General features: G+C 36.6%; 1 protein-coding gene across 1 annotated transcript in view; it reads right to left on the bottom strand.

Annotated features, from left to right (window-relative positions):
- The window catches only part of UNC13C (unc-13 homolog C), a 155,548-nt gene that overhangs the window by 79,298 nt on the left and 61,541 nt on the right, over positions 1 to 14,709 (bottom strand). The window contains 4 exon segments of the mRNA XM_086620088.1: positions 731 to 881; positions 10,315 to 10,478; positions 11,959 to 12,074; positions 14,109 to 14,278. Of these exon segments, the coding sequence (XP_086476214.1) occupies positions 731 to 881; positions 10,315 to 10,478; positions 11,959 to 12,074; positions 14,109 to 14,278 (601 nt within the window).

The raw sequence follows: 14,709 nt of genomic DNA, 5'->3' as shown, positions 1-14,709 counted from the left end.
CATGTGTGATAGTAGAAATATGAAAGCAATGTCTTTGAATTATTGCTCTCCCTTCCTGCTCTCGTCTCCTCAGTGAGAGCAGGTGAACAAATTAGACTACAAAATGAACATATCTTTATTTTTTATCATGTTCAAAGATTAGGAGGTCTGCATTGTGAGGTACCTATCCACAGAAGGGAAGTTAGGAACAACAAAAAAAGTACTACCACATCCTGAGGTGCTAGTATTCCTCCTAAAATTTCTGATACCTAAACCCAGCACTTGGACAGCGCACCATTATTTCAGCAAAAATAAGAGTCCGTCATTACAGGCTCTTGTGAGAAGAATAGTATTTATGGCTTGATCCGTTAATATGAGTTCACTGATGACACATAGCCCAAAAGCGATTGCAACCAATACTTAGTCTCCTTCAGTTCGTAGTTTGCAAGCCTCACTGCAATAAAACCAAAAACTGGTTGTTGAAGATTTTAGTACTATGCATGTGTGCCACTGCCTTTTACCCTGTATGCCTTATATATCCCTATATAAGGACCAAGTAGCATCTCTCTAGCTTTTATAGTGATTGACTGTAAAGACTCAAGGTAAAATTTTCAAAAACTAACAGCCACTCTTATTCTTTAAAATTACCAACTTTAAAAAATTTTTTAATTTAGAAGTTAACATGGTATCATATATTAGCAAAAAAAAAAGATCAGGACTAGTATTCTATTAAAAAGGAAAGTCTGCTTACCCCAAAGTTAGTAGCTGCAAACCGATCTGAGGCAGATACATTAGTTGCTGCTGTAGTATGAGCATAGAAAGCATTTATATTGGCCAACAACGTACTCATAACTGCTGGAACACCAGGGCACATATATTTAGAAGACAGACAGGAAAAGTGCCTACAACGCAAACAAATTGACAGTTATTACAGATGGCAAACATGCTGCTCTTTCTCTCACCACAATTTATTTTCAGTGTAACTTCCAAGCTACCTCATGGACAATTGTGCAGATACACGAGGAAAATCCAGACGTGTTTGATACAATTGCAAATGTCACACACTGATATTTTCAATTTGAACACACCAGACTCACATTTTCCTCTTAATCCGTTAATCCTAAATACAAAAACATGATTTAACTATCTTAATTGCTATTAAGCAAAATGTTCATTATTAAAAATCCCTTAAAATCAAACACAAACTTATCATCATAAAAGGTCACAAGAGATCTATACTATAGTGAAGAAAGATTTGATTGATGCCAATAAAAAGACTCGAACCAGCATTCTACTGTGGCTTGTATTTTAGCCTACATTATTCATGAACGGTGAGGCATCAAGCAACTTCTGGGTTCACCTTGATTTGATTTAGGCCTTAACTGAAACTGTTCCACTTTGATTCAGAACACCAAAGTTTAGGTAATCAATCTGTTAAACTTGGACCAGATTCATATTGGGAAACAATGTTTAAGAAAAGCGAAAGTCTGTCACTGAGCCCGTTTGGGTCTTCAGGAGAGAAAAGGCTCTATCTTCCATTTCCTGCAGAGTCTGAGGAGATTTACACTCTCTTACAAGCCTGCAACTGCTATTCAGCTCCCTGATCTGGATTGTTTTGACCCCAGAGAGAAGCTACAGCACTGCCAGCCCTGTGGCATCTCAGACTAACAAGGGAGATTAAAGTCACAGAGATATCTTTGTGCTGCATGCACACAGCATAGCAATCTGGGCATTTATACAGTGAGGCACACTACTGGAAGAAGTAGGAAGCTCAGAGTTATGAACTCAGTTGGCTTTTGAAGGCTGAAGCTGATAGTAGCAAGAGAAGGAGAAACGGTTGGGTAAGCCTCATACTCCCACTAGGAGCAGTTCAGAGCTGTTCTAAGGCACTTCTGAGAAGATCTGGCACTGAGCAGTTTGCTTCTGCGGTATGTAGAGCTGCACAGGTCAGAGTACACGTATGAGGGCTTATGCTCACGTAATGTTGAGTTCTACTATGGAAAGGAAGAGAGGAAAGGAAGAAACTGCCACACAAGAATGTGAGTAAAACCAGTCCCCAGGTTGAACATCATCTCCCTCAGGATGCCAGCATTTAGCAATTTCAAACTTTATAGCTAATAACCGGAAACATTTTTTTTTGGATGGAGTTCCAGCTTGTATTCAACAGAATCTTGAAAGTAAGAATAAGGCTGAGTGCTGATCATAGACAAAATAACTGAAGTGTTTTTCTAGTTGCTAATACTTTTCAGTCTCTGACTTGCTAGTAACCTTTCTGTTTCACTTTTCTTAAAGAAACCAAAGACCATTATTGCTCACAGCACCTCAGGCTAGCAAATGTAAGAATACCCCAACACTGACTTCCACCCAGGTCTGAGTGTATTAAATCAGCTCTGATTTTTAAGCAGTCTGGTTCATGGACAACTAGAATTTATGAGGTGAAATTTTAAATGCTGACGAATCAGTGAGAAAACAACGTCAGGTCACTGAAAGAAAGGTAAAGCTGTTGTCAATATACGGTATTTGAAGTGGGATGGAAGTAATGTTCAACTAATTAACAATAAATTAAAATCAGGAATATTTTATGTATTCTCTTTGGTTTTTCAAAATACTAATAAAATGCAAAGACAATATATGAATTACAATAGGTCATGTTTTATTATTTTATTAGTTTCTAAATCTCAGAATCAGCAAAGCATTTAGAATTCTAACTTTAGTCAGATTCAAATTCTTAAACTGAAATTAAAATTGAGCCCACAGAAATTAAAAGCCTAAACAACTTGCTGTACTGCACCAGCCAAAACCAGATTTGCAACATAACAGCACTGTTTCCTTGTTCAAAACAACAGATGTCTGCTTATAGTGTACAACGAGCTTATAAGAAAATATGAAATACAAGATGGATGAAAGATCTAACACGAGGAGAGTAAACAACATTGCAAAACATAAAATTTTAATTTCAAGACTTATAGTTAGGACGGATTGGGAGGAAGATAAAGGGATAAAGTAACTGTATAGAGATAGGAAAGAGGGAGGGGGATTAGGCAGAGAAGATGCCTAGTCAAACAGAAGAGGATGAAGAAACTCCAGTCACTCTGGAGCTCTCTATGTGTCTGAACGTCCTGATTTGGCAGCATCCTCCTCTCAGCTGGAATCTCTGGCTCCTCTCTACTGTTTCACTTTAGGAGCAAAAGGCAGAGCAGTGTGCTGAGCCTGAACGACCTGGGCCCTAGTACCCATCCAAGAAAGGTACAACTGAACTTGGTCTTGCTGAACTTAAGCCAAGTACCCTTAACTGCTGTCACTGTTCAAATAATCCTGCAACTATGTCATTCAAGATTATTTGCATCTCGTATTTGGATTCCTGTTCCTAAATACATAAAAAATGAGCTCTTCATACTTTCTTGCAAGGCTGCACACAAACTCACTCTACTTACACTATACTTTCTGATACCCTCTTATTGTCCCAGTGGTCTTCTAAATTCCTTAATTCTGAGGCCTGACTCATGCTCTTGTGACTGACCCAGTTAATCATATTCCTGCTTTCTGATGTTCCAAGGCTGCAGAAACTTTGCTTCTTTAAAGTATCATCCAAAGTCTCTGAAGTGTTAAGGACATAAGGTTTCAACAGGAGTGGATACTGCTATATCAAGCCTTTAATCCCACACCAAAGCTAGACTGAGGAGCTGAATAATTGCTGGATTTGCTAGTTTACCTGACTTGGCAAAGAGACTGGAAAAGAAGGGATCCAACCGGCGATGGGAGGAAAGAGAGACAGGCTCATATTAAAGAGAATCTAGGGCTACAGTCTTCATATGTGGAGTCCCTCTGTATTTGCAGCCTTTCCAGGCCAAGGAAGGAGACCCACTTTGTGGGCTTTCTCTCGCATTAGACTCTCTTTAAAGCATTTTCATGCTGGGTTTATATATCACACAGTCTTGCACGATGTGGTGATGTATATTGATACTTAAAACTTGTATCATGGTGGTCATGTTCAAAGTGCTTTGCAAATACTTCTCTGCATTCCTGTGAGGTAGATCATTAAGCACTATTATCTCCATTTTACAAAATTGAGAGAAATTGCTCAAACCTCCACAGTAAATCAATCACAGGGGCCAGGACTAGAACTCAGCGTTCCCAGCTATGTGTCTCATAGGGATAATACTACTAAACCTTTCACTTGTTGCCAGTATTTTTCAGAAGTGCTTTTAAACATCACGACGTGAATCTGACAAAAGTGCAACACAGCCACCTACTCTTTAGGAAAATCTTTCATTGTATGTCATGTTTCCTATCAACTAGAAGAACAATAATTCCTTTGTATAAAATAGAATAGTGATGTTAGGTGATTCTCACCGGTTTCAGGTAACCTTTAAAGCTAATAGAAATCTCACCTGATCTCATCACATGCATTTTGAGAAATATATGTAGAGATGATCAGAACTATTTTTTAAGCAATTGACATAATAAAATAATTGACATATACTATTACCATTTGATTTCCAAAAATTTTCTAGTGGACATAAAGATCCTTAGTACGTGAAGAACACCAAGCTTGAGATAAGAAGGCACTAATAACCCCACTGGCCTTAGAGTCATACCTATAACACATGCTCTGCTGAGGGAAGAAGGCAGACAAAAGGGACAATCAGCAGCCGTCACTATGTGAGAAGCCATCAAGATTGTACCAACTGCCTGCAGGAACATGACAAGACTGTGGAAAAATAGTTTGGGTCAACATTTTAAGTTCAGTGAGGTGTATTCTGCAGGTTCTTCTAATGATTTCACACTGAGCTGCCCAATGCCTGGACTGAGCTCTTAGCTTCAAAATAGACCCAATTGTACTAATTTGTTGTGAGGAAAATGTAAACCTATTGATGTAATTTATTTATGTCTTTATTATATTACTACACTCTTCCACCTGTAATTTGGTTAGTGAAAATTAGCATTGAAATTTGATCGATGATAAAGCACCTGTGTCAAGTGACAGGTTCTGTGAATTTTTGCTTCTCCATTAAATTAAAATCTACAAAGTTCACCAAACCTATTAAGTTTATTATGTGCAATATGGGTCATGATTCAGAGTGCTGATAACCCAGGTAAAAAATCTGCAAGCCACCTGGCTTCCTTCTGCTTGCTAAAATAAATAAATCAGAGAAGAAACTTCCTTCCTTGTTTTTGTAGGTCTGAAAACAGCAGCCAATAGCATGAGTTATTAACAATTTCTAATGGGCACATGATGTCACAGCAACCATTGCGAAGTCTCACAGATTTTAGAGTAATATTGCATCGTTCAAGCTAGAGTAACATGTTTAAACTCAGGCCTGCTTGCTTCAACTTCCTTACTATGTAATTTCCTGACCAACATACAGTGCCTGTAACTCTTCCAATCTTTCTGCTAGCATGGCAAAGAAAGAAGGCTAATTAATGTGCTCTACTCAGTAAGCAAATGCTATCAATGAAAATTACTTTAATGGGTGATTTGTGTGCTTTTTGCAATGCAGCCACATTAACTGAAGACTAGCAGGTGAACAAAATGGCACAGTTAATGCCCATTAACCTGCTGGAATGAGATCTATGTTGCTGATTTAGAAGCATTAGGTTCTACCTGTGGTGACTCTTGCCAGTAAGTAGCAAAGATCTTAATAGAGCTTTTATTGCACTCAACTCCACTACACAGTAAATCCAGGATGCTGATGTTATACATAATTTCATTGTCTCGTCAAACACCATTTCAATACGTGCTCTGTTTTTTGCCTTCTAAAGAGAAATAAATTATGTTGAAAGATTAATGAGAGGAAGAAAATTATTTTTTCTTGGTGGTGGTGAGGTGGCTTAGTATATATAGGTAAATAAACTTCCAGTATGATTCCTTCAAGACATTAAATTTACAGAATAAATCACCATCCATCCCAGCAGTCATCAAAATAAAAGCCAGCTAGATCACTGAGCTGTTCTTCTGCTTTTGTTAATCTGTTTTCTCATATCTATTTTCTTTTCTATTCCCTGACACATATGTGCTATGACTTCTGGGAGTATACACATATTGTGTAGCTAACAGCATCTATTTGGCTGCTATCCATCACAAAAAATAAATAAATCTTTTCTGATCCATGTAAGAATGGGTGTAATTGTCTTTCATTTCTTTTCCCAATACAGACTCCATAAGGAGTGGAGGAATATAATAATTACAAGAAAGAAGAGTGGATTATGGAATCTGTATAATCAAAACTTTTCAATGAGGTGCAGTTACTGCAACACAAAGCAGACTTTTTGTTGTATTTTGGTTTTGAGTCAATGTTTGATTTTCTAATCATGTGAATTCCACATCTGGTAACTTAAAAATAGATTTTCTTGCTTAGGAACTGTGCAGTTGGAATCCATATCTTGAGAGTAAGACATCCTTCCTAAGTGGGCATCCTTTAGGGAGGAACTGTCTACATTTAGTCTCATAAAAACGTGAGTATATCTGTCTCGAACAACAGGTGCGATCACACTTGAATTCATTCTCTTCATAAGTTTAATGAGAAAGGTCTCACTGGGGACAATGACTAAGGCAGGTAAGTAACGATCTATGTGATATCTTTTGGGTTGATATCCACATGCCACTAAGTCTTTGGTGGTGCACAGATCATTTCCTTCTAATCTAGAATCAAACACTGACTCACACATGACATGTTTTAAATAGCAGAAACTGCAGAATTTCTTTCCTGATGCTGGTTGAGAGAGGAGAAGAATTTGAGCTTTATGTTTTCAGCACTTTTAGTTGGTCATCTATAGGACTGATTTTCCATGAAGCAGTCAGGCACTGAAACAATAAACTGATCTAAATTCTTGTATATTCTCCAGGCACAAATACAGACTGGGCGGAGAATGGATCGAGAGCAGCCCTGAGGAGAAGGACTTGGGAGTACTGGTGGACGAGAAGCTCAATATGAGCCGGCAATGTGCTCTTGCGGCCCAGAAGGCCAACCGCATCCTGGGCTGCATCAGGAGGAGCGTGGCCAGCAGGTCAAGGGAGGTGATTCTCCCCCTCTACTCTGCCCTCGTGAGACCTCACTTGGAGTATTGCGTCCAGTTCTGGAGTCCCCAACATAAGAAGGACATGGACCAGTTGGAGAGGGTCCAGAGGAGGGCCACGAAGATGATAAGAGGGCTGGAGCACCTTTCCTATGAGGACAGGCTGAAAGAGTTGGGGCTGTTCAGCCTGGAGAAGAGGAGGCTCCGGGGTGACCTTATAGCGGTCTTCCAGTACCTCAAGGGGGCCTACAAGAAAGATGGGGAGAGGCTGTTCAGGAGGGCCAGTTGTGATAGGACAAGGGGTAATGGTTTTAAAATAGAGGGAGGTAGATTCAGGTTGGATATTAGGAAAAAATTTTTTACCATGAGAGTTGCAGAACACTGGAACAGGTTGCCCAGAGAGGTGGTGGATGCTCCATCCCTGGAGACGTTCAAGGCCCCGTTGGATGAGGCCCTGAGCAACCTGATCTAGTTGGAGATATCCCTGTTCCTTGCAGGGGGGTTGGACTAGATGACCTTTGAAGGTCCCTTCCAGCCCTAACGATTCTATGATTCTATGATTCTATATTTTTGCTGAGCAGTCACAATTGTGGTTGATGAGTATACTCAGTGTATTTGGCAAATCAAGGCTATCCTTCTGAAATATTATTTCTGTACTCTAAAGGAATAAATATAAATAAATATTAATTTGAGAGCCAGAAAAAAATAATCAGGGTCTGCTAAGAGAATCACAGATGACAAAGCCACTAGAATGAACCTGAAATGATAGACAAGTGGGGTTGTTTATTACTGTAGCAGAACAAGATACCAAATTGTTCTAGGAAGTGGTACTTTAGGGATGCTTAATGAGATTTACATTGCGTTCAGAAATGCAGAATGGCACGTGTTCCTACTCCAGCATTTGCTGTCTACCCATACCTAAAAGTGTCAAGACTGCCTATCATTAAGTGGTACTGAAGCTTTATATAATAGGTAATTTTAAAACTGCAAACAAATACGAATTTTAAAAATTACATTCAGACAAAAAAAGCACCTCATTAGCAACACCCTAAAACTCACTTGAGCCTGATACAGTGCATCAGAACCATGTGGATGCACTCTGGGGTCTGGATCGTGGGCTATGAAAGCACAGTCAGCTTTGCATTTACAAAGGCAAACATTTTAATTTACAAAGTTATCATGAGGCATGCAATAGAAATATTCTGCAACTAGATTCTTGAGCGTAAAATGTTTACACAATATTCCTTTGGGCCAAGTGATTACATTCAAATCCTCTCTCAGTTGTATGGTAGAAAATTGCTTTTCTTTTAGTAGGAGTACATTGTTACCAAATGGAATCTGATCATTCGATTTTCCAAATCAAGAAGCTGTAAGTTTTCTCCCAGCCATTAAAGTTGTTCCAGGAGAAATAGGTGATCTCATAAACAGAAATAAAACCAAGGATAATAGCCCAAAAGAAAATTCCCCATGATAGATCTAGTGTCTTCACTACTCTTCTCCTCAAAGTCTGAATGCTCTTATCAAGAGACGGCTGCAGATGAACCAGCAAAACAATGTATATGAACATATATTCTTCTCCAAGTATTATTTGAGATTAAATTTAGTATTGATTTTATGCCTAACTTAAACAGGAGGAGGCCTTAAACAGTATGTGGTCTACCTCTCAAATAGGGATTGCTCATTATTAACATGCAAAATTTTAAAATGCAAATGGTATAGGGGTTAAAAATCTTAGATTTTATTTCCTGTGTAAATTACCTGTGACTACCAATATCAAATTCATCTTCTGATTACACCTGCCTTCAAATGACTGGTTTGCAGTCATGAACAGCAAGGAAATTTGGTGGACAAGGTACAGAAGAAAGCAAGAAAAAAAGAAGACAAGCCAAAGTAGGTAATTTAACTTAAAATGGCTTAGTTAGAATTTTTAAGTAAGGATTCCTGAAAAATGTGTTGCAGTACTTGCCCAGCTCCATGTTAGATGTTCAGACTAAATTTACTTCCTTTTCATGAATATCTGTATGTTATGTTACTTACTGATATAAAAATACAGGATCTTCTTTATATTAGAATATAACCTGTTCATTTCTAACACTGCTAATGAAAAAGCTTTTAAAATGCTCATACGTCAATTATATTGCTATTTTTGCTACACTTGAATTTCTAAAGTCAGTTTCAAAATTTCTCTAGAAAATGTCAGAGTACTGGCAGTCATCAAGAGATGAATTAAAAGAAACTTCAAAATAATGTTTCAGTTGAGGTTGTCCATCAAAAATACAGTCATGCTGTATTGAGATAACCAACTACTGAGGCTACAGTTAAAAGGAAACACTAATGCTAAATCAGTCCTGCTTTATTTCCTAAGCAAAACAGTAATAACAGCCCTCCCTTGGCATTAATAGCTCTTGAGAATTCATCTCATAGAAAACCTTGAATTCATTTTGATTCATACAGCAGGAACAACTCTATTATTTTAAAGATGAACATTTTGGTAAAAATGGCATACCAATTTAAATCAAGTTATAAAACTATAATACTATGCTAGTTAATAAGTAATATAATTTAATCAAATGTAAAGACATGCACGGCTATAGAGAAGCTAAACGTGAAAACCCAAATGTTCATGAAACTCAATGCATGTTCCTCCATATATAGCACAGATATAGAACACCACAGGGGAACTGTCAGGCTTAATTAATTCTCCTGTGCAATGTTGTTTAAGGTCCTTGGAGGAAGAGCATTAAAACATGGGAAACTTTTCACTGGACAAATTAAGAACACATGATGGAGCTCTTGTATCCTCAAGCCTCTAAGCTCAGTGGTACTATGTCCTAAAGTTATCAGACACTACGTTAGTACGGACAACGTAGTAACAGGTTCTAATACCATTAAAAATGGTTTGCATGAACCATTTACATATACTACAGAAGTCTACTACAGTAATCACTGGTGTTCTGTGATGATTTCTGCTCTCCTAGGAAAAGAATACATAGATTGTGAAACCCTGTTCTACCATCCCAATCCCATCTAGAACAATGGAAGTCTTTCTGATCCTTGCCACATATCAGTATGATAAGGATTGAGAAATGCATTAGTGGTAATACCAGTAACAGCTTGTAAAATGCTTATAATATATCTTAATTCCATTGCAGATGAGAAGCACTTCAATGAGAGTCAGAGGGACAAAAAAAATAACAAAAATTTTAAATCAGGAATGAGAGTGAAATGGAGAATGAAAGCATGAAGGCTTGGAACTCATGACTTCCCTCAAACGTATTCTTGAAAGTAGAGTAGAAAACCAGACGTGATAATACTTACGTCATAGCTTGATAAATATATTCAATTCCATAGCGCATTGCAAATTCATCTACAATTTCTTGTGCAGTGTCATCAAAGTACACCTTCCAGGCTTCATCACCTCTCACTTCAGGGATTTTTACAACACCATTAGATTTAACTTCCGTCAAGTAATGGAATAGATTCTAAATGTAAGAAATGTTTCAAAGAGGAATTTTTGGCTTTTAAGTGGCATTCTGAAAGTATATCCTATACAATAGTCATCAATATGTTCATTGTTAGGTTTGTGTTGTTTTTTGTTTGTTTGTTTTAATTTTTCCGAAGACTGGCACTCACTAGTCATCATTTGCTAAACAAAAAACCCAAGACTAAACACATTTTTTGTAATGGAACTCTGATAGTGCAGGCTTGTGATTCAGTGCATCGATCTATCTGCTTGATATAAGGTCACGTCAGTGAAGTGGCACAGAGGGACTGCAACATAGAATCGTACAGAAACTTTCTCTTCTCTATCATATACCCTTGATAATGAATGAAATTGTGAAGCAGTAATGCTCACCACATAGTGCTTCAACTTTAATTAGATCTGTGATCAATAAATTTCAAATTCATTATTAAAGAACTGTAAGTTACAGGAAACCTATCAGAAATATTGCAGAAGCCTCTCAATTAGCGAAAGGCATGCGGTAAAGTTTAGGTTTCGCAACCTTAGGACCAAAGCTAGTATTTAATTTGACATTAATGTCATAGAATGCTTCTCAGATTACCTAGTTCTGTATGTATCCACAAACTAAGCAGCAGATTTGATTTTCTATTTTCAGTGACAAAAAAAAAAAATAATCTCAAAACTTTGAAATCATTTCAGTTCTGCTAATTAGCACATATCTGTCTTGTGGATTATCTTAAAGCAACAGAATTTTGCCATTTACTTCACAGGTCAAAACATTTGCAACATCAGGTCAAAATCCATGAGTACAAATGCCCTGAACATCCGATTTTACAAATGGTGAAGAATGGGATTTTGTGAACACATACTAGTGCCAAACTTTCAGCCATATAGTATCTATCGGCTTTCAGAAAGTACTTGTATTTTTAGAACAGAACTTCAGTGCAGATCATGTTCGAGGGAAGAGGAATCAAATACAAAGAAAATCTTTCAAAAGACACAGTGGTTTATCAGTGATGTTTTTTCAACAGTGATAAAAGCAAACTAGATGATAGGAAAACCAGATTTTATATTGCCTATGCTTCTGCTTTTTCTCACTTTCTCAAAACATGAATTAACGTAGCAGGAAAGAAGTCCTTTACAATTAATAGCCATATTTCTGTAACACACAGAAGTGGCTGTATCTTCTTGATGTTGGCAAGCATGTGTGGAGCATCAAAATGCTAAACCAAAACATGGTACAGGGAGAACTTAACTGACTCCACTTCTACCTAGCTCCTACTGGCAGGAGTGATCTGTTGATGTCACATTGTTCTGCCTTTGACTCTGAGCCTGATATGTCACCAGCAATACAAAGTGGGAAATCTAAAATAAACTTGTCCTGAGGTGTAGCAGCAGTTATTTGTTTCAGTGTTCTAATGTTCTAATCCTTTTTTCCTTATCCATGCAACAAGTGAAAAACAATCTGTCTATAGTATGCTTTAACTTCTCCAACATACCTCATGCAGACAGGTGTACTGAACATGGTACGGAGCAACCTTCTCCTCTCCTTTTATTTCAACATTGATTTTCAATCTAATGGCACCAGAGACAGCTGATTTATCTGTTCGCTTTTCTGAAGAGTAGAAAATAGAAAAACAATATATTAGTAACTGCCAAGAATATATATACGTCATGTGAAAAGCTTTCGTAAATCATTCTAACTTAATAAGAATGTTTTTTAAAGCCAGAAAGTCCTGCTGGTGAGAACAAGAGAATTTTTTTTTCTTTTAATACCTCTCATATAGTTCAGGCCATGAAGCAGAATATCAAACTATGAAGTAAACAGTCTTTCTTATTTTATCTGCCAAATTCAAACCAGGCTGCACAGCACTTTATTCAACACTTTTCCCTTTTCAATAGAAATTATTTCCATTTTCTATCTGGCATCTGAATTAATTATTTTCATTATTGATATTTTCCTTTAGTTACGAACTTTAGCAACAACCTGAACTGCTATGTCTGACAGAAACTCAAAATGTTCTTAGCAGAACTCAATTACAGAGCTAAGATGAATCTTACAGAAGAAATGATATCAGGAACTTTGTTTCTGCTATCTGTTCTAGTCCGTTTAGTTACTATCACTCATTGTGGAAGTTACTGATCATCTGACTCCAGTTTTCACTTTTCCAATCCACTCTAGTAGTGTAACTGAGTAAACAGGTACTACAAATTTTATGATTCTTTCAGAGTGCTGTGCTGTGAGTGGTGATGAACAGTACAATGAATATGAATTGGTATCACGCCAATCCAATTGTTTTGTTCAAGTATTTCACTCCGCTTTCCTCTGTATGACGTAACATACTGCAGTTGTGTCAATGTATCAGAATAAAATATGCCATTTTTTTTAGAACATTAGAATTATCACAAGCTATTTACCACTATTTCTTTTTAGCTGCTGATTGAAAGATTTTCATTGCAGATTCTTCCTTTTGCAGGGCACATGATTTCCAATGTTATTATTAAACTGCTTCCAGTCAAATCAATTCAGCAAGATCGGTTCTAAAAATCCATATCATAATAATTTATATCCGTATTTATATCAGTTTAAGTCACTGGAATTTTTGAAGGAATAAAATTCAGAATTCCTAATGACCCAATTATCCTACCTTTTAAAAAAACTCATTATAAATCAGAAATAAAGTAAGACTCTCTTTTCATTGTCAATGAGAAATCACATAGTTCCCTGCCACATCTATATGTATCACTGGGAAATGAAACACTAGACAGTGAAACAAGGACACTTGTTTGTGTATTGTAGGAAACAAATGCTCTACAATTTCAGAAAAATGTGTCACATAATTCACCCAAAGTTTTCACAGAGCAGGCAACCTAAATAAAAATGTTACTATCACATCTTTATTATAAAATACAGGAGATTAACTTTTAAAAGGCTACTCCAGAACATTTAGTGCATTCAAAAAGATTTTTAGAATTAACAGTTGCATGCTTAGACTCAGATAAAGGAAATATATGGAGACACGCTTTCATTGATTTATTTCTGGTTTAAAGAACGATACTTCTTAAGACCTGTTCAGACAAGAAAGTGCAGTCACTGAGGACAACAGAGTATTTTGAGCTTTAGCAGGCTGTCCTCAGCTTATGCCTCTGCATGTAAACACATCTGACATGTACAGAACAGAAAACTCCAGCAAGTTTCCTGAAGAACCACATGTGTAAACACAGTGAAAACCAAAGATGATTATGCCCAGAATATAATATAAATAATTTTTAAGAATGTGTGGTAAAATGAATGCAGACAACAAGCAAAATATTTGCTAGATTTTTCTGTGTATCTTTGTAGATGTATTTCCCACAGAATGCAACTGTGAATGGACTAGTCTGAAGTGTTGTGTTCTCTTACATATTTTTTATTTTGCATTAAAATTAAATATTTTTCTTTGATATTGTTGAGACTAGTTTGCTCTCTGTAATTGTCATAACTCTGGATCAAAACTAAGAAAATAACTTTCATTTTCAAATCATCCTGTAATATTCAATATTTTAGAAGTGGTATATTGGTACCAATTCTATATATTTTGAAATCCCAAATCTACAGATGCTGAGATTCTACCTAAATTTGGTTTAAAAAAATCAGTAAGAATCATACCTAAATTATACCATACATCCATTTCTCCACTCAGTGTTCTTACTTCAATGATTGTTTGCCCGAGGAAGTCGTCTGATTCCTTTTTGAAATGCTGTTTTACTCTGGATTTGATGTCATCATCTTCATCCCACACTCTCACTTTTATTCTATCTGTAGAGTTATGGCATTCGCTGTAAAAATAATAACAAAATACAAAATGTGAGTGATACAGAAGCTACATACATTTGTACTGCTGTCCTATTCATTGTCCTCGATTTCCATACGCTTGCTTAACTGCATAAAGTGACAAATACAAAACACCTGCAACATTCAATGGAATAAAGGGCAATATCACATTCCCAGGAACAAAACTACAGTTTCTATACGTAAGAGAAAGTAAAGAGATTAACTTGACTAAATTATGTCTACATATGGATTTTATTTAGCAATGTCATGAACTCCTCATTAAAATTATTAATTAATTTACAATGTGTACTTCTATATGCTATTATTTAACAAATAGGAAAGATAAAGTTAGATCAGGTTTATTCATTTAGGAATGCTACATAGTATCACTAAGTAGTAGCTGATAATGTTATCATACAAAAAGTTCATCTTTAAG

Source organism: Tauraco erythrolophus, chromosome 14, assembly GCF_009769465.1.
Source record: "Tauraco erythrolophus isolate bTauEry1 chromosome 14, bTauEry1.pri, whole genome shotgun sequence".
NCBI lineage: Eukaryota > Metazoa > Chordata > Aves > Musophagiformes > Musophagidae > Tauraco > Tauraco erythrolophus.
The sequence above is the reverse complement of the archived record's forward strand: the minus strand, read 5'-3'. Positions and strand labels throughout refer to the sequence as shown.